At 42.8% G+C, this 20,846-nt stretch overlaps 2 protein-coding genes across 12 annotated transcripts in view; one reads left to right on the forward strand and one right to left on the reverse strand.

Annotated features, from left to right (window-relative positions):
* Positions 1-665, reverse strand: part of BEND6 (BEN domain containing 6) — a 61,504-nt gene extending 60,839 nt beyond the window's left edge. For 2 of the 4 annotated variants that reach the window (XM_043907013.1, XM_043907015.1), the window contains exon 1: positions 527-665. The gene's annotated coding sequence lies outside the window, so the exon portion shown is untranslated. The remainder of the gene's footprint in view (positions 1-526) is intronic. The other 2 variants (XM_043907014.1, XM_043907012.1) reach the window with 2 other exon arrangements.
* Positions 666-1,257: 592 nt separating this feature from the next.
* DST (dystonin) overlaps positions 1,258-20,846 on the forward strand; it is a 522,273-nt gene continuing 502,684 nt past the window's right edge. For 2 of the 8 annotated variants that reach the window (XM_043907022.1, XM_043907025.1), the window contains exons 1-2: positions 1,258-1,506; positions 2,048-2,082. In XM_043907022.1, coding sequence (XP_043762957.1) covers positions 1,326-1,506; positions 2,048-2,082 — 216 coding nt within the window. In that variant the 5' untranslated portion in view covers positions 1,258-1,325. Of the gene's footprint in view, positions 1,507-2,047; positions 2,110-20,846 lie in introns of all 8 variants that reach the window. The other 6 variants (XM_043907023.1, XM_043907040.1, XM_043907038.1 and 3 more) reach the window with 6 other exon arrangements.

Genomic DNA, 20,846 nt, shown 5'->3' on the forward strand with positions numbered 1-20,846 from the left:
CCTCCCGCGTCCGCACTGCGCCAGCGGGCCCGGGACAACCGCCAGCTGCAGGATCCCTTTTGCTGATGACGGAGGAAGGGGAGCGGGCAAGACGGAGAGAAGGAGTGTGTGCCTTTTGAATGTGACAGGTCACTATTTCCACCCTCTCCCTACAAAATCTCTCCTCAAATTAGAGTATTTACAAGTCAGCCTCCAGCTTCTCCATCTGCCGGTTCCATACATCTGAAATTGCCTCTCCCTCCAGCTGCACTAAAGGAGGCGAGGTTTTAGGGTCAACGCATGGATGGATAGAGGGGGATGCCAAGTGCCCACTTCTCGGCTGCGAGACTGTGCCAAGTTAGGGGTGGTCGGGGTCACGTCTGCAGACCCGAGCCGGGGCGCGCGTCCAGTTCAGGGGGGCCGGAGAGGTAGGGGTTGGCCCCCTGTTCCGGGGAACCCGGAATCCCAGGGAAGGCCCTGCCTGGGGCTCACGCGTGGTCGTGCAGGACCCCCCCCCCCCCCCCCCCCACCGCAAGCAATCGCTCACCCGGCTGCATCCTTCGAAGCCCCAGCCGCGCAGGTCGGGGCGCGGGGGGGAGGGGGTGGGAGGTGGGGGCAGCACCGCTCGGAGGCTCCCGCCGGCGCCCTGCGGTCTACCCCCGGCTCCGGGGCGCCCCCTGTCGCCGGGCTCCCCAGCGATCCGGCCGCGCGTGGCCGGGCGCTCGGGAGCGAAGGGGCGCCGGGCCAGAGCCCCGCGGACGGCGCGGACGGGCAGGTGGCCCCGCGGGAGGGCGCTGGGCGCTCAGGCCCGGGCGCAGCCGGGGGCCGCCGGAGCCGCCGCAGCCATGTCCGCGCGCGCCGCCGCAGCCCAGCCGTGATGTCATCCGCGGGCCCCCGCCGCGGCGCCCCGCGCCCCGCGCCCGCCCCGCCCCGCGAGCTCCGGCTCCGGGGATGCTGCGGCCGCCGCGGCCGCGGGGCGATGCGCGGGGTCCGGGCGGGGCCGGCGGGGCGGGCCCTCCCCCCGCGCCGCGTCTGCGGCGGGGCTGCGCCCGGGGGCTGCGCGCGGGGCGGGGCGGGGGCGCCCGCGGGGGGCGGGGGCGGCTCCCCGCCTCCGAGTGCCCGCCGGGCCGCCGTCTGCTGAGTCATGGGCAGCGCTGCCCGCAGCCCGGGCTCATTCGCGCAGCGCGGCGGCCGCGGGTGCGCAGCCATTGGGACGGCGCGGGGCCGCGAGCGCCGGGCATGACGCGCTGAGCCGCGCTCGCCGCGCCGCGTGCGCCCCGCGCGGGTGCCTGTGCCGCCGCCCTCCGGTCCCGCCGCCCGCCGGCCGGCCGCGCCGAGCCCGCACCATGATCGCCGCCGCGTTCCTCGTCCTGCTGAGACCCTATAGCATCCAATGTGCCCTCTTCCTCCTGCTGCTTCTGCTGGGCACCATCGCCACCATCGTCTTCTTCTGCTGCTGGCACCGCAGGCTCCAGAAAGGGAGGCATCCCATGAAATCGGTCTTTTCGGGTCGTTCAAGGAGCCGAGGTGAGGCGCGTCGCGGCGGGCTTCCTCGGGGCCGGGGGGACCGCTCGGCGGGTCTGGAGAGGGGAGCGCGGCTCCCTCCGCGCCGCTGCCCCCGCCGCGTCCTCGCTCTCCCTCCCCCGGCCCGGTGCGCTTCGGTGTTTCAAGCCCCGGCCGCCTCCTCGGGTCCGCCGGGTCGTGGTGCCCGCGGCGCGCAGAGATCCGGGAGAGGGGAGGCGGCGGACGCTCGGGCTCGGCGCCTGAGCCCCCGGGGCGGCCGAGCTGAGTATGGGCTGCGGCAGCCGCCTCCACCCGCGCCCCTCGGCGCCGGAGCCTGGGGCAGGGAGACTTCGGGGCGCCCCAACTCCCCCAAAACTTTCCCTGAAACTTCTAAACTGATGGCCTAGCAGCCAACCCCCTCTGCGGGCTATCCCCACTGCGTTCGAGGCGTCCGGAACGCGCCTTCTGGCCCCCGCCCCCCCCAGGTAAGTCGTCGGTGACTCGGCAGGTGAAGAACAAGGAGTTAACTGAAGTCTCGTTTTTCTCTTTTTTTTTTCTCCCCCAGATGCTGTTCTGAGATCTCACCACTTTCGTTCCGAGGTAATTTATTTAGCGCGCACGCTCAAGGTCAGAAGAAGTTCTCTTTCCTGGGTACCAGTATTAATCATAGGCGTGTTTAGAAGCCCGTAGGGAGGGTGTTGAATGGCGAGCCCGCAGCCCCCAAGCCAAAAGGGACATGTGTGCTTTGAAGCGACTCCCCAGCATGAGTTCCCCGGGAGCAGTTTTGGCAGATTTCTTGTGTCGTGGGGTTGCTGTGCTGGAAGGGGAGAGACAGCCCCTAAAAGCGGCCTGACCTCAGGAACGCAGGCTTGCGGTGGCTGTCAGCTTCCTTGATCATCTGGAAGTGGCCGGAAGCTTTCTGGGCGCAGTCAGCCAGCCGCCGCTGTTCACTTGGGTATCCAACCACGCTGGGAGCTTTTAGGGAGTTAGTGCAGGGCAATTTGATCCGTGTGCATTACCTTTTAGACTTACAAGTTTGTATTCCTATTCACCCAGAAAGCGCTCCATGTTTTACTGGGGACGTCTGATGACTTTTGCAAAGAGATGATGATAGTGATCCCGCTTTACCCTCAAAAGGTGAATCATCCCTCCCTCCTTAAACAGTTAACCTGGCTGCACTGATTCAGCAGAACTGTTGTAGGACTAGGTCTGCTGGAGACAGCAAAACCGGGAGACACAAGCTCTCCCGGCCCAGCGTTTCTTGATGAGTTTCCAGGCCAACCCCTACTTAATGCCAGATGATTTTCGCCCCCTTTCCCGGGGAGTTTCACACAGCCAGGAGGTTGCTGGTAGCAATGGGTGATGTGGTTTGATCTTCTTAGCAAAGACTTCATAGTTAGACACCGTCCATCGACTTGCTATTTACCTGAGAAGTTATTTCACATTTCATTTCCCGTGTTAATCCGGTGTTTTGTCGCACCCTGGATGTTTGATTGGACTCTGGTTGCTTGAAAGCTTTCACCGTATTACTATAACACCCTTATAATGCTGCCCAATGAGGAATTGTGCCTGGTGCCCTGGTGGGTGAGAACTCTGGGCTCAATTTAGGACTGTAAAGAGAATAAAATAACCAGTCAGATAATCAGAGGTTCCAGTGCTAGCCAGTTGTGTGGTGCTGGGAGACACAACTTCTCAGACCCTCAGTTCTCCTTCCTGTCAGATAGGGCTAATAGTACCTTACAGGGATCTAAGGGGAGGGCAGGGTTTACCAGTAATGGTGTTTTAAAAAAACCCATTTATGGGAATTTTCTGGCAGCCCAGTGATTAGGACTCTGCCCTTCCATTGCAGGGGGCCTGGGTTCAGGGAGCTAGGATCCCAGAAGCTGTACAGTGAGGCAAAAAAAAAAAAAAAAGAAATAAAACTGGAAACAAAAACCTATTTAGTTTATAGTAGCTATTTAGTACCTGATAGGTATCGTTACATTTTGTAAAATTAAATTGAAAATGTGTAAAAATAGAATATTTGTCTGCAAATCTTAAAGTCTTTATTAGATTAATTATTTCAAAGTTATGTGAAACAACATAAACTGTGTCTATTATAAACCAACCCTTTTTGAATATCTGATTAATAGAATAACCCATCTAGAAGTGATAAAACATCAATCACAGTCAAGAAAGGAACACCAAAATTTAGGATTTTGATTTTAAAAAGAGATCACCAGTCCAATACACATCAGTGCTAGAACCAGAATCAAAATCCTGTTCTGGGTTGTTAGATCAGCCATCAAATGTTTTAGCGAAAAGTGCAGACAGAAAAAATGAGATAGGACTACGTTTTGTTTGGTTATCTGTCAGTTAAGTATTTATTCTAAACTTGCCTTTGGTTAGGAAAGCTGGGAGTGACTGTTTAACATCGTGGTTCATTTCACAAGATCCCCTGTACAGACTGACATCCCGTGTGTGCTTTGTATTTGCCTTATCTGCTGGGTTGTGAGCATCTTGATGGCCTGGACCAAGTCTCTGGTCTAGGGCTGTATCCCCACTGCCTGGTATATAATGAATATTTATCAAATGAGTGAAAAATTCCTCAGTGAGTGCCTGTTCCCATAACTGGGCAAATACAACTCAGAATTGGGCCGAAGAGAAAATTTTTTTGCACTTTCTTAGGACAGTGCTCAGAATTCAGCATTTGCTAAATCCCAGCTCTTATTTTATCTTTCCGGATGTTAAAATAGTGCTCTGGAGTTTGTACTGAAAATGTAAATCACTAATTACAACAAAATAGATTTGGTTAGAATTTTTTTTTTCAGAAAGTTCAGTGCAATGTTAGCGTCATTTGTTGATAGCCCACTTGTGTTCTTTTTTGTACCAAGATCCTGTGTTAAACTACTCAAAGAAGTGAACATCCTTAGATTGTTCCAGGAGAATGTCTATTTCATCATTGTTTCATGTTCACTACAAATAAAACATTTTCCCCTAAGGAAAACAGAGGGGTGGATTTTTTTCCCCTTCTCTCTTTCAAAACGCCATTTCCTGCAGGATTTTCTCCGTGGGAAATACCTCTGAGGTTTTTGGATTATAGCATATTAGAAAATTAGAACTTGTGTTGCTTTTTAGCAGTAGCTGATGCAAAATAAGCATCAAATAAAACAATTTTGTTTTCTTACAAGTTATAGTTCTGTCGAGTGTTCTATTACTTACCCCAGTCTCAGTCGGTGGGTAAGTCACTCTCAGCCCTTCTATGGTGGTCAAATGAGGGAAGTGGGTTTAAGATCTGCTGGTGTATTTGGAAATGTGAAAGAGCTTTGGGGGTGCCCTCGAACACACGCGACGTTCAGTTAGCACTTGGCTGCTTTACTTGGTGGAGGATATCTCTTCTGTTTTCCATATGTCCAGAAAGGAGTACAATTGGACAGGACATTTCAGGATGTTTTTTCCCAGGTAGGGAGAGAAATACTTCCCCTGGGGGGAGACTTTGTCATCAGGACCCAGTGTGCTTTGGAGAAGTTTTGCCGCAGGGAAAAAAAAAAATCCATGTCTCTCATCTGAGTGGCTGCAGCTTTTTAGTTCTCACTAAGTGAATAATCAAGCTTCCCTGGTGGCTCAGATGGTAAAAGCATCTGCCTACAATGTGGGAGACCCAGGTTTGATTCCTGGGTCAGGAAGATCCCCTGGAGAAGGAAATCTTGCCTGAAAAATTCCGTGGATGGAGGAGCCTGGTGGGCTACAGTCCATGGGGTTCCAAAGAGTCAGACACGACTGAGTATCTTCACTTTCACTTTCACAAGTGAATAATCAACATCTCCTCATCTCAGTCTCTCCCTCATAAAGCTAGAAGTAATTGATACAGATATTTATGAGATGTTTGGCAACTACCAACAATCCCTTTTTATTTTCACACACTTGCAAACACATCTTTACTGGCTTAGGAGTTCCCTCAATTTTAATGATAGCATATGAGAATGTGAAATTATTAACCACCCAGCAAGCGCTCAACCCCAATTCTCTAACAGATAAAAAGGGGCTCAGATAACTAGAAATACGCACTTTGTATGTAAAAATAAAGAACTTGTGCTGTGTGATACATACATATATATATATATATATATCTATATATATCAACAATACATATATTGATGGGGAGAAGTGATTTCATATTGATGTGGGACACAGTTTGGAAACCAAGTGCTCATTCTGGGTCTATAAGAAGGATACTTTTCCTGAGGAGTTATAAGATTTGATGCTGTGACTTTACACAATGCCTGTTACCCTAGATGCCTGTGATGAGGACCAGACAATGACAATCCTGATTTTAAGGAAATCTCAGAAAGTGATATGGCTAATTGAGGTACCATTAGATTATAAGAAAGAGCCTTGGGAGCCCTTCAGGAGAGTGGAGACAATTACATATAATGCCCTTGAGAGTACCCAGTGTGGACAGTGGTACATGATCCCTGTTCATCAGCTCCGTGGAATAAGGGCAGCCTTGTTTGATGTCAGGAAAAGCAAGAGTGCTTTCTGTCCGTCAGGACTGAGTAAATAACTTCACTTCCCGTTTCAGGGAAAAGGAACCACTGTGTGATTTCTAACTGTGTCATTCACATTCCAGAGAATCATGTGCCCAGAATTCTCAGTGAAAGAGAGAAGCTAAGTGGATTGAATTTTTAGTGGCCATGTCTGATGAAGCTGTCAAGGCAAATCCTTTAGATTTTCCCAGGGATGCTCCATGGTATCCTCTCCTAGGTGAAAAGGTGGTCCACACAGACTCTCTTGGCCTCACCAAACCATGGAAGCATGTTTAGTGGAGTAACCGTGGTTCACAGCTTCTCCTAATCTGCATCTTCCATTAAGAATTACCAATCTAGGGACCTCCCTGGTGGTCCAGTGGCTAAGATTCTGAGCTTCCAGTGCATAGGACCAGGGTTCGATTCCTCACCGGGGGACCAGATCCCATATGCTGCAACTAAAGATCCCATGTGCTGCAGTTGAGACCCAAAGAAAAAAAATTGTTACCCATTTAGCAGATTAGAGAAAATGATAGTTTATTATTTAGTTAGGTTATTATTTAGTTTTCTTTCGCAATTAAGTTTATCTTTATAAACAAATTCCTTGCCTGGAGTTAAATTCTCGGTCTAAGTCAGTTTATGCTAACTAAACCAATCTTAAGTTGAACTCTACACATGATATTGGGTTCATTTTGCTTCACTCAATTATTTTAAAAACAGACATTTATTTTTTTATCACCTACAAGGTATAATATTAGATGTTAGGAGTAACAAAGGGTCTGAGGTATAGCCCTTGCCCTTAACGATAACTTTTCAGCTCAATCCCAATAGCAGTGCTGAAATTTTGTGGTTACTGGTTGGGTTCCCGTAACTGAACTGCTGTGTGTTCCCAGCTATGAATCACAAATGTGGTGGAAGCATCAGAGGCCAAGCTGTGGAAGTACAACGAGTACATTTGTGAAAAAGACAAATTCACCCCACCCACCGGGTCTCCACTAGCATAGAAGTCACCCATACTTCGGCTCCGTGGGGACAGAGGATGCTGAGCACTAAAGAAGAAAGAAAGAAAGAAACCTACTATTTTTTCTTGCATCCAAACCTATTAAATCCAATTTAGAAGGAAGCTTTTTTGGAGAAGTCTGAAATCTTTATCTAAACTTAAGGGTTAGGAAATCACTTTCTGAGACTGTAATTACAGCATAGAACCAGGCAGATAACTAGCAGTGGTTTAATGAGACTATAGGAATAAGAGTTTAGAGTCTTGGGTTTGGGTTCCAGCTCTGCCACTAACTGTGCCATCTTAGTGTAGTCTCTCAAAGTCTCTTGACATGGACCTACTGTTTCACTGGTAACATGAAGATGATCTCTGAGTAAACAGGCCCTGTTTTTGCTATGTGCAAAAAAAGCATCCTGCTAAAAAGGGCATCATATAAAGCACAATTCTTTCTAAGAATTTATAGCAGGTAAAGGTAAAATAATTAGCATAAACATGAAGTAACAGATTATTATAAAAGGGATGGTTGGAATAATTCTGATAATGTGATGGCTTCTGGCTGGGGTAATCAGAGAAGCCTTCCAGGAGGAGGTGATGTTTCTGTTGCAGCGTGCAGGCTGAGTAGTATCCGGCTAGACAGAGAGGGACTCAGAGCAAACCCCCAAGACAGCAGAACTGTTTAAGAATAGGCAACAATTTAGGAAACGCACTTGTTTTTAGATAGCTCAGAACGTGTCCATGTGATTAGAAGGTAGGGGTCTTGAGATCACGTCAAGGAATGTAGAACTGGAAACATAAGTAAGTGCCAGCTATAATAAAAAATAATTTTTGAGTACCACTCGATAGCTGACAGTCTTTCACAGAACATTATTTGAGCATCTTAGGAGGACACCTGCTCTGAACTCTCAAGAGAAGCAAGGAGTTTTTATTTCTTTTCTAGTTACTATGGCAAAACAGCCCATATACTTTTTTCTGTGTTACAGAGTGTGGAGAGTTGTGGCCTCGGCTCTAAGGCCTGGGACCATGACTGGCTGGGGACCTTCCCGGTCACTTGAAAGCTGTGTTTTTGAGGACATTGCGTGTTTCAGGTCTGGTTCTCAAGCATCACGGGGTTATACTTGACCACGGACACCGTGTGTGTCCAGGGATTTGCAGGCAATTTATTACGTACAAGGCCATGTGATATATTACAGTTTTTAAAAATATTTGAAATATGTCTCTGCTTTTAAACTTCTTCCTTGAAGAAAATCCCCCTCCCATAATAATCTGAATGTCTGCTTCCTCCTCAAATCCTCAGGCCTAGCCCTTCACCCTCAGCCAGTGACTTCTGTCTCCTAACTCACCGAAGACATCAGTGCCGCCAAGTAATAGCACCTTAAACTTCCTGCCCCTGCATATTAAGTGGCGTCTTAATCTTCCCTGCCACCCGTTTGTCCACCTCCTTATGGGTGTTTTATGCTGTGAATTCCTTGTCTTCCTGTCTCTCGGGGGAGTTGACTCCACTGTTTTGTCTTCTGTTGCTCCCTCTTTGCTGGCATCTGCTCCTGACATATAAACATCATAGGTGCGTCCTTTCAAAAACAACACAACCCCCCCCAATACCACTAGCTCTTCTCTTGGCAAGAAAAGTTCCCTGAAAAAGTTTCTGTATCTGCCACCTCCCATTCCTTCAGTTCAGTTCAGTCGCTCAATCATGTCCAACTCTTTCTGACCCCATGGACTGCAGCACGCCAGGCTTCCCTGTTCATCACCAACTCCTGGAGCTTACGCAAGCTCATGTCCATCAAGTCGGTGATGCCATCCAGCCATCTCATCCCTTCTCCTCCTGCCTTCAATCTTTCCCAGCATCAGGGTCTTTTTTAGTGAGTCAGTTTTTTGCATCAGGTGGCCAAAGTATTGGGAGTTTGAGCTTCAGCATCAGTCCTTCCAATGAATATTCAGGACTGATCTCTTTTAGGATGGACTGGTTGGATCCCCTTGCAGTCCAAAGGACTCTCAAGAGACTTCTCCAATACCACAGTTCAGAAGCATCAATTCTTCAGTGCTCAGCTGCCTTTATAGTCCAACTCTCATATCCATACATGACTACTGAAAAACCATAGTTGTGACTAGATGGACCTTTGTTGGCAAAGCAATGTCTCTGCTTTTTAATACGCTGTCTAGGTTGGTCATAGCTTTTCTTCCAAGGAGCAAGCGTCTTTTAATTTCATGGCTGCAGTCACCATCTGCAGTGATTTTGGGCCCCCCCCCCCAATAAAGTCTGTCACTGTTTCCATGCTCTTCTTTATTTCTCAACTTAGTAAAATCTACTTCTGCTTCAACTTGAAACCACTCACCCTTTGCTCAGCCATGAGTTCCATATTGTTACATTCCATATTTCTGTATTAGGTTTAATCGACCTATCTTGCTTTGGACTTTGTTGACAACTGATCCCTTCTTTTTAAAAAATATTTATTTATTTGTTTATTATTTATTTGGTTTCGCTGGGTCTTAGTTGCCGCATGTGGGATCCAGCTCCCTGACCAAGGATTGGATCCAGGCCTCCCACATTGGGAGCTTGAAGTCCTGGCCACTGGACCACCTTGGAAGTCCCAACACCAATCCCCTTCTTGAAACTCTTCCCCCTTTTTTTTCTGGCCATGGCTCCCTCTGTTCCTGCAGTAGACCCTCTTTTTCCTTAGATGTTGATATTCCCAAGTTATTCCCTTTCTCCTGATTTTTAAAATAACTTTGTTGAGATAAAATTCACATACTATATAGTTTACCTATTCAGTGATTTTTTAGTGTTTTTATAATGTTGTGCAACCATCATACAATTTAATTGAAAACATTTTCATTATCCCCCCTGAGAAAGCCCATACCAGTTAGCAGTCACTTCCCATTCACCTCCCGCCTCCACACCCCAACCCTAGGCAACCACTTACCTAGTTTTGTCTTAATAGATTTGCTGGACCTCATTTTCCCTCATCCTGTTCAAACTATACTTGTACTCACATATTTCCTGTTTTAGTTCCTTTTCACGGAATGAAACTGAGAGTTGCTCGGTAGTGTCTGACTCTTTGCAGCTATACAGTCCATGGAATTCTCCAGGCCAGAATACTGGAGTGGGTAGCCTTTCCCTTCTCCAGGGGATCTTCCCAACCCAGGGATCGAACCCAGGTCTCCTGCTTTGCAGGCAGATTCTGTACCAGCTGAGCCACAAGGGAAGCCCAAGAATACTGGAGTGGGTTGCCTATCCCTTCTCCAGCGGGTCTTCCCGACCCAGGAATCAAACTGGGGTCTCCTACACTGCAGGTGGATTCTTTACCAACTGAGCTAGCAGGGAAGCCCCTTCTTCACAGAATGGTTACTCTGAAATCTCGATGTCAAATTCAGGCTTCACTCTTGACCTCCAGATACAGTGGACCCTTTCCCCTCATTCTCACATAGATGCCCCGCAGGGATCTCAGACTGAGTATCTGCCCCCATTGTGGAGAGTGGCATATCCTCACCCCTGCTGCTGCAGTTGCCCAAACTGGAAATCTAGAAGCTATGACAGACCCCCCCTCATCCATCGTATCCTGTCCTGCCTTCCTTCCCATCCTCCCGATGGTTACCTTGCTTCAGACCCTATAACACGCCTCCAGGCAAGTTTCCCTAACTCCCCATTCCCAATCCATATGCGCTAATTTAGTAAAGATCATTCTAAAATACAGATTAAGTCTTAAAACTTCCTAGTCAGGGAGCCATTCTGATTTTACTGATCCCAGCATGAGGTGGGTTATTAATAACGATGGATTTCTGTGGACTGCCCTGGAGGCCCAGTGGTTAACACTCCATGCTTCCAGTGCAAGGGAGCTTGCGTTTGATCCCTGGTTGGGGAACTTAAACCCTGCATGCTTCGTGGTGTGGCCAAAAAAAAAAAAAAAGCTATGAAAAAAGTAAAAACAACAGGGATTTCTGTTCTCTCACAGCACAAAGTCTAGAGATGTCGCTGGCTTTGGTGCAGCAGTCCTGCTTGTTATTGCTGGGGTGATTCGGATAGTCCTGGCCTTTCCCTCATGGTTGCAGGACGCTTGCACCATTCTAGACATCATGCCCGGATTCAAGGAAGGAAGTGAGGGAAAACGCAGAGCCAGTCAAGGAAACATATTCATTACTGAATCAGAACCTTTGCCGGATGCCTTTCCAGTTAGATTTCTTCTTAAGCTTCATTGGTCAGAACTGTGTCACAGGGTCATCTCTCACTGTGCAGGAAGTTTTGAATATGAGCTTTCATTTTTCCTGGCTTCCTGGTAGAGGTAGGCAGGAAGAAAAAGTTGGGTAAGCCATATTCCTCTCCTACTTAAAATCTTTCAGTGGCCTTCCACTTTGTTCTGGGTAATAAAGTTCGACCTTCTTAATGTGATATCAGAGGGATCCCTATGCTGATGTCCTGGTGATGGTTCTAATTCTCCAAACAGACCATGGCTTTTTCAATTGTTTTCGATCACGTTATTTCCAACAGAGAAAGCCCTTTGTCCTCCTTTTCTTTCTTTGCACACCCACTCTTAACTAAAGCAGAAATACTCAGGTACCGAAAGACTAAAACTCTTTGCTCTTCCTTCAAAACCCAGTTCATAAGTTGTCTTCAGGAACCTTTCTTAACTCCCTTGTAATAATAATAATCATAGTTGAGTTTTTAAAATTTGTCTCTCTTAAAAGATTGTAAGTATCTTGAAGATAGTCTAAATCCCTGGTTTTTAGCTCTGTAAATGTTTGGTGAAGGAATGAATGTATTTGATGTTTTCTAAAGTCAGCTTAATTTCAGTTCTCATGGATGCTAACTTTCAAAATATTCCCATATCCTTGTTTTATTTAAAGGGGAAGAGACAGATCCGGTTCATTTCTTTATTTCAGGCCTACTCATTACCCCTGATGGTTACCTTAGTTGCACCTTAGTTAACATCCTGTGTTTGCTTTGAAAATAGGCAGATTCAGACACTTTTTTTTTCATATAAGGATAATTGCTTTACACAATTTTGTTGTTTTCTGTCAAACCTCAACATGAATCAGCCATAGGTATACAGATATCCTCTCCCTTTTAAAACTCCCTCCCATCTCCTCCCCATCTCACCCCTCTGGGTGATACAGAGCCCCTGTTTGAGTTTCCTGAGACATAGAGCAAACTCCCGTTGGCTATCTATTTTACATATGGTAATGTAAGTTCCCATGTTACTCTTCCCATACAGCTCACCCTCTCCTCCCCTCTCCCTATGTCCATAAGTCTGTTCTCTATGTGTTTCTCCATTGCTGCCCTGCAAACAAATTCTTCAATACCATTGTTCTAGATGCTGTATATATGCGTTAGTATGTGGTATTTATCTTTCTCTTTCTGACTTACTTCACTCTGTATAATAGGCTCTAGGTTCATCCACCTCATTAGAATCAACTCAAATGCGTTCCTTTTTATGGCTGAGTAATATTCCATTGTGTATATGTACCACAACTTCTTTATCCACTCATCTGTCAATGGGAATCTAGGTTGCTACCATGTTCTAGCTATTGTAAATAGTGCTGCAATGAACAATGGGATACATGTGTCTTTTTTAATTTTGGTTTCCTGAGGGTATATGCCTAAGAGTGGGATTCCTGAGGCATATGGTGGTTTTATTCCTAGTATTTTAAGGAATCTCCATACCGTCTTCCATAGTGGCTGTATCAATTTACATTCCCACCTACAGTGCAAGAGGGTTCCCTTTTCTCCACACCTGCTCCAGCATTTATTGTTTGTAGACTTTTTGATGATGACCATTCTGACTGGTGTGAGGTGATATCTCATTGTGGTTTTGATTTGCAGTTCTCTAATAATGAGGGATGTTGAGCATCTTTTCATGTGTTTGTTAGCCATCTGTCTGTCTTCTTTGGAGAAATGTCTGTTTAGGTCTTTTTCCCACTTTTTGATTGGGTTGTTTGTTTTTCTGGTATTTAGTTGTATGAGTTGTTTGTATATTTTGGAAATTAATCCTTTGTTAGTTGTTTCATCTGCTATTATTTTCTCCCATTCTGGGGGTTGTCTTTTCACCTTGCTTAGAGTTTCCTTTGCTGTGCAAAAGCTTTTAAGTTTAATCAGGTCCCACTGGTTTACTTTTGTTTTTATTTCCATTACTCTAGGAGGTGGGTCATAGAGGATCTTGCTTTGATTTATGTCATCGAGTGTTCTGCCTATGTTTTCCTCTAAGAACTTTCTAGTTTCTGGTCTTACATTTAGGTCTTTAATCCATTTTGAGTTTATCTTTGTGTATGGTGTTAGGAAGTGACCTAATTTCATTCTTTGACATGTAGCTGTCCAGTTTTCCCAGAAGCATTTATTGAAGAGGCTGTCTTTGCCCCATTGTATATTCTTGCCTCCTTTGTCAAAAATAAGGTACACGTAGGTGCATGGGTTTATTTCTGGACTTTCTATCTTGTTCCATTGGTCTATATTTCTGTTTTTGTGCTGGTACCATAATGTCTTGATGACTGTAGCTTTGTAGTATAACCTGAAGCGAGGAAGGTTGATTCCTCCTGCTCCATTTTTCTTTCTTAAGACTGCTTTAGCTATTCGGGGTCTCTTGTGTTTCCATATGAATTTTGAAATTTTTTGTTTTAGTTCTGTGAAAACTGCCATTGGTAATTTGATAAGGATCACATTGAATCTGTAGATTGTGTTTGGTAGAATAGTCACTTTCACAATATTGATTCCTCCTACCCAGGAACATGGAATATCTCTCCATCTATTTATATCATCTTTGATTTCTTTCATTAGTGTCTTATAATTTTCTGTGTACAGTTCTTTTGCCTTCTTAGGCAAGTTTGTTCCTAGATATTTAACTATTTTTGTTGTAAGGGTGAATGGGATTGATTCCTTAATTTCTCTTTCTGATTTTTCATTGTTAGTATAGAGAAATACAGGTGATTTCTGTGTATTGATTTTGTATCCTGCAGCTTTGCTAAATTCACTGATTAGCTCTAGTAATTTTCTGATAGTATCTTTATGGTTTTCTATATACAGTATCATGTCATCTGCAAACAGTGAAATCTTTACTTCTTCTTTTCCAATTTGGATTCCTTTTATTTCTTTTTCTTTGATTGCTGTAGCTAGGACTTCCAGAACTATGCTGAATAATAGTGGTGAAAGTGGACACCCTTGTCTTGTTCCTGATCTTAGGGGGAATCCTTTCAGCTTTTCACCATTGAGAATAATAGTTGCTGTAGGCTTATCGTATATGGCCTTTACGATGTTGAGGTGGGTTCCTTCTATGCCCATTTTTTGAAGAGTTTTCATCATAAATGGGTGTTGAATTTTATCAAAGGCTTTTTCTGCATGTATGTTGTCTTTATCTTTCAATTGGTTAATATGGTATATATCACATTGATTGATTTGCATTTAGTGAAGAATTCTTTCATCCCTGGAATAACTTGATCATGGTGTATGAGCTTTTTTAATGTGTTGTTGAATTCTTTTTGCTAAAATTTTATTGAGGATTTTTCCATCTGTGTTCATCAGTGGTATTGGTCTATAGTTTTCTTTTTTTAGTTGTGTTTGTCTGGTTTCGGTATCAGGATGATGGTGGCCTCGTAGAATGAGTTTGGAAGTGTTGCTTCCTCTGCAGTTTTTTGAGAGAGTTTTAGAAGGATAGGCATTAGCTCTTCTGTAAATGTTTGACAGAAATCTTCTGTGAAACCATCTGGTCCTGGGCTTTTGTTTTTTTGGGAGATTTTTTTATTGCAGCTTCAATTTCAGTGCTTGTAATTGTGTTATTCGTAATTTCTATTTCTTCTGGGTTCGGTCTTGGAAGACTGAACTTTTCTAAGAATCTGTCCGTTTCTTCCAGATTATCCATTTTATTGCCATATAGTTGTTCATAATAGTCTCTTATAATCCTTTGTATTTCTGCATTGTCTGTTGTAACCTCTCAGTTTTCATTTCTAATTTTGTTGATTTGATTCTTCTTTCTTTTCTTGATGAGTCTGGCTAAATTTTTGTCAGCTTTGTGTATCTTTTCAAAGAACCAGCTTTTAGTTTTATTAATCTTTACTGTTGTTTCTTTCATTTCTTTTTCAGTTATTTCTGCTCTGATCTTTATGATTTCTTTCCTTCTGCTAATTTTGTTTTTTTTCCTCTTCTTTTTCCAGTTGTTTTAGGTGTAAAGTTAGGTTGTCTGTTCGATGTTTTTCTTGTTTCTTGAAGTAGGATTGTATTTCTATAAACTTCCTCCTTAGAACTGCTCTTGCTGCATCCATAGGTTTTGAGTTGTCGTGTTTTCATTGTCATTTGTTTATAGAAGTTTTTTGATCTCCCTTCAGTAACCTGTTGGTTATTTAGAAACGTATTATTTAATCTGCATGTGTTTGTGTTTTTTACAGTTTTTTTCTTATAATTGATATCTAGTCTCATAGTGTTGTGGTCGGAAAAGATGCTTGATATGATTTCAATTTTCTTAAATTTACTGAGGTTTGATTTGTGACCTAAGATGTGATCTGTCCTGGAGAATGTTCCATTAGAGAAGAAGGTGTATTCTTCTGCATTTGGATGGAATGTCCTATCAGTGACATGGATATCAGTGAGATCCATCTATCTACAGACACTTTTAAAATGAGTTGAAAGTATTTCCTGATATTTTTATGTATTATTGAAGAGATTTTTATACTTTGAGGTGAGAATTTTGAACAAAAGCTTTAATATTTAATGTGTGTGCATGTGTGCTTAGTCATGTCTGACTCTTTGCAACCTCATAGACTATAGCCCATTAGGCTCCTCTGTCCATGGAATTCTCCAGGCAAGAATACTAGAGTGAGTTGCCATTTCCCATCCCAGGGGGTCTTCCCCACTCAGGGATCAAACCCATGTCTCCTCCATCTCCTTGATTGGTGGTTAGATTCTTTACCACTGAGCCTACTAGGAAGCCTAATATTTAATGTTGCTTCAATTTATGATCTGAAACATCAACATAAATGCACTTTGAATTGTCTTGTAAATATTTCCCTTATCACCAGTTTTGGTTTCCCAGTTGCGGTACCTCATCTTATGTTTTGTTTGCAGTCAAATTGGTTGTTACGTGGTGTTGCTTTAACTGTCATGATCTTAAGTGAAAACACCAGAGGATATTTTAATGCATGCTTTATGCATTCATGCCAGGTGAAGGCCAAGTAGTGTGGTTTGGTTATCTTTCTTCGGCTAGTATTGAGAAGTGTGGGGGTAAATTTAAATAAAAAAGATCAGAAATGCCAAATACCAAGGTAAATATAAAATAAAGTTTTATTCTTTGTAATTTCTGTTTTTTTTTCTTTGAAGGATGATTGCTTTACAGAATTGTGTTGGATTCTGCCATACATCCACATGAATCAGTCATAGGTACACATATGTCCCCTCCCTCTTGAACTTCCCTCCCACTTCCCTCCCCGTCCCACCCCTCTGGGTTGTTACAGAGCACTGGTTTGGGTTCCCTGAGTCAAGCAGCAGATTCCCATTGGCTGTCTCTTCTACATATGGTAATATAAGTGTCCGTGTTTCTCTGTCCACACATCCCTCCCTCTCCTTCCTCCCCCTGCTGTGTCCACAAGTCTCTTCTCTGTGTTTGTGCCTCCGCTGCTGCCCTGCAGATAATTTCATCAGCACCATCTTTCTAGTAAAACTGTAAAACATATGATTGTTTAAAGCATAAATGTTAGCATTGTGGGATTTTAATGTATATAAAGATTTGACAGCTATAGTGTAGAGAAGTACAGGGGAGTAAATGGGCTCCCCATATGATTGCAGGATTTCTACATTTTATGTGAACTGGTGTATTAACTCTAAATACTAAATCGAATGAAAAGTTAAAGATGAGTATTTTAATTCTCAGAGAAACCAGTAAAAAATAATGCACAGCCAAAAGAGAAACCTAAATTTAATTCTAAAAAAATATCCAAATGATCCGTAGAAGGAAGGGACAAAGGAAGAAAAAACAGAGGAGACAGAATGAAAATAAGAAGATGGTGGACCTTAATCCAGTCATATCAATTATTATTTTATATTGAAAGAGAACAGATGGAAAAATGTAAATGATATAAATAATAATCAGAAGATTGGAGTGGGTCAGACAAAATAGATATCAAGGCAAATAGTATTAACAGATTAAAAAGGATATTTCTTTTTAATGATTAAAAGACTAATTGTTCAGGAAGATGTAATCATAAATGTATGCATGGAATAAACATTGTCAAAATTAAAGGGAGAAGCAAACAATTTTGGAATCACAGTTGATGATTTTAACATACTTCTCTCAGCAATTGGTACATTATCCATATAGAAAATCAGTAAAAATATAGGTAATCTTAATAATGCCATCAACTATCTTGACCTAATTGATATTAATAGAACACCATACCCATATGACTCATTCCCAGACAGACTATATTCTAGGCCATAAATCAATTCACAATACAAATGAATTTAAATTCAAAAGGATTGAAATCATATATAATATATTCTTTGCTGCTGCTGCTAAGTCACTTCAGTCGTGTCTGACTCTGTGCGACCCCATAGACAGCAGCCCACCAGGCTCCCCCATCCCTGGGATTCTCCAGGCAAGAACACTGGAGTGGGTTGCCATTTCCTTCTCTAAGTATATTCTCTGATCATAACACAATTAAACTAGGAATCAATAATGATAATATCTCTAGGAAAACCTCGCGTATTTGGAAGCTAAATAACATGCTTTAGAAAATTTGTTCACCATAAAAGAAACCATAAGGAAAATTAGAAAATATTTCAAAGTGAATGATAATAAAACACAGTATCTTAAAACTGTGGGATGCAGCCAAAGCATTGCTCAGAGGAAAATATGTAGCTTTAACTGCTGTGGTCAAAAAAAGGAAAAGTAAATGCAAAATAAGTAGAAGAAAGGGCATAATAAAAATCAAAGTAGACATTGATGAAATAAACAAAAGATGTACAATAGAGAAAATTAACAAAAATAAGATTGTTTTTTTAAAAGTATTTTAAAATTGAAGTATAATCTACAATTTTGTGTTAGTTTCAGGTATATAGCAAAGTGATTCAGTTATATACACATGTGTATTCTTTTTTAGATTCTTTCCTGTTATAGATTATTTCAAGATATTGTGTCGAGTTCCCTGTGCTTCACAGTAGATCCTTGTTGTTTATCTATTTCATATATAGTTGAGTTTATGTATTAAAGTTGTATTATGTATTAAAGTTTTTGAAAAGATCAACAAAGTTTCTAAATATCAAGCTAGACTGATCGAAAAATGACAAATCACTCATGTAACACATGGAAGAAATATTTTAGCAATAGAAACCACAGACATTAAGAGGAAAAGAGAGTATTCTGTACAATTTTATGCCAAGAAATTTGACAACTTAGATGAAATGGACAAGTATCTTATAGCTCTCTAATTATTCACCATGTCTTAGAACTGCTCTAACTCCCAGATCCTAAGTTCTGAAATATCTCTCTTTGACCACATCCCTGCCTGTCTCTGCATCTTATCATGAGCTCTTAGTGAGGTTCTTGCTTCTCTTAAGTTCAGCCTGTCACCACTTCCTGGTTTAACTTCACATGCCTTTCTGCTTAGTATGGACTCTAATCAATTGCATAGAGAAGCTTTTACTGTTCTTCTCATGTTGGTCATTCAGTTCCTCTGCCGCAATGACTTGACAATTACCAGATCTGAGTCAGTGTCTTTGCTTTTCGTTTCTTACGCCCAGGAGGCCTGGCCTTACGGGACAGCATCATAAAACCCAGACGTTTGTTATGTTGTCCAGCAACCGTGCCTGCTCCTTGAGAGTATCAGCTAGCTTCTGCTTTGTAACAGTGAACAGCGACAGTTCGAGTGTTCACTATTTAGTCCGCAAGTCTGAGAACTGGCAGATTGGGCTGTGCCCAGCTGGCCAGCGGTTCTGGTCTGAGTCAGGCTCGGCTCATCACAGCCGGCCCCAGTTACATGTTGGTTTCATCTGATGAGCCTCTGGCTGACTCACAGTTTGCCTGGACATGGTTTGTCCCCTTCCATCAGGCCACCCAGGGTTGGTTCACGTGCGGTTGGTTAGATTCGGATTCTCAAAGCAGCAAGAGTGGAAGTGCATGAGGCCTTTGGGGGTCTATCTAGGTTCTCAGCTCGTATGTGGTCTCTGCCCATACATCGTTTTGACCAAAGCAAGTTATAGGGAGTGGGGGAAATAGAGTCTTGGTGGGAGAAGTAGAATCATTTGGTGGCCACTTTTGTAATCTTGTGGCTAATCTTTTGATTTATGTCTAGTTTGCTACTGTCTACTCTTCCTTAGCACTTATTTTAAGGTTTTCTGTTGTTTTCCCTGGGTAGTCTCTTCTGATGCCTTTGTTTACATCTATATAAAAATTACTTCCACCTGAAAATTTTTTAAGCCTGACAATTTCAACAACGTGGGTGGCTATAAGTTCCAGTTTTAGAATATTTTCCATTACCCTAGAGAGATTTCTCCTGTCTATTTGCCATGATCCCTGTTCCCACCCCTAATCTGCAAAACTATGAATCTGCTTTTAGTATCTATGGATTTGCCTTCCCTGGACATTATATATAAGTGCAATCTTAAATACATAGTCTTTTGCATCTGGCTTATTTCATGAATATTAATGTTTTTGAGGTTCATCCATGTTGTAGCATGTATCAGTAGTTTGTTCATTTTTATTGCTGAATTATATTTTAGTCTGTGAATATACCATACTTCATTTATCCATTCAACAGTTGATGAACATTTTATTTTTCTCCAATTTTTAGCTGTTATAAATAATACTGCTTAATATTTGCTTAGAATCTTTGTGTGGATATATACTTCCATTTGTCTTGGGTAGATGCCTGGGAGCTTATGTGATAAGTATATGTTTAATTTTTAAAGGAAGTTATTAAACTCTTTCCCAAAGTAACTGTACAATTTAACATTCTCACCAGCAACATATGAGGGTTCCAGTTTCTCCACATCCTTGGCAAACTTGTTGTCTTTTGGATTATAGCTCTTCTAGTGGGTCTGAAGTGGTATCACTGTAGTTTTCATTTGCATTTCCCTAATGACTAATGATTTTTGAGTATTTTTTTGTGTGCTTGTTAGCAGTTCAGATATCTTTAGTGAAATGTTCAAATCTTTTCCCGTTTTTATTTTTTGCTTTATTGAAATACTGTATTTGTTTCACATGTATATTTTTGTCTTTCCACCATTTTAGTTTGTCTGATCACCATGACTACTGTGTCCCATCACAGCATTCCATATATTCTTAAGACTGAGCAAATGGTAGAGTTCCATCTTTAAAAATAAAATGGGCATTTTGGACAATGCGTTCTTGGCAGTGAACCTGGGTAGCAATTATCAGACACAGTAGGGGAAGTTTTCACCCTGCATTATAAAAAGTACAACCAGATATCAACTGGGACAGAAATGAAATAAGATGGAAAGTTTTAACAAAAAATTTAAATTATTTTCTTAAAGAGATTTCCTCAACTGCAGGAAATCTTGAGTAGTTTTCAGGTCAGTCATCTGGAGCAATTCTTCACATAGTTGATGATTTTGGTTTCCACTTTGGGAGATAACCACCCTTTTCTATCCTTGCCTGCATTTTTTTTTTAATGTCTTCTACAGAACAGGTCCTTTTTGTGTCTTAGGAGTTTTCCCCCCTGCCATTTAAACAATATTCTTGACGTTTTGATCTTGGTATTGATGGTTTGAGTCTCTTCCATTCTTGTTTGATTTTTGTGCAATTTTTGCTTGAGTATCTCATATAGATTTCTTAAAAAATTTTTTATTGGAGTCTAGTTGATATACAATGTTGTGTTACTTTCTGCTGCCCAGTGAGTCTGTGGAGCACAGTGAATCAGTGATACATCGTGAA

This window comes from Cervus elaphus, chromosome 7 (genome assembly GCF_910594005.1).
Source record: "Cervus elaphus chromosome 7, mCerEla1.1, whole genome shotgun sequence".
NCBI lineage: Eukaryota > Metazoa > Chordata > Mammalia > Artiodactyla > Cervidae > Cervus > Cervus elaphus.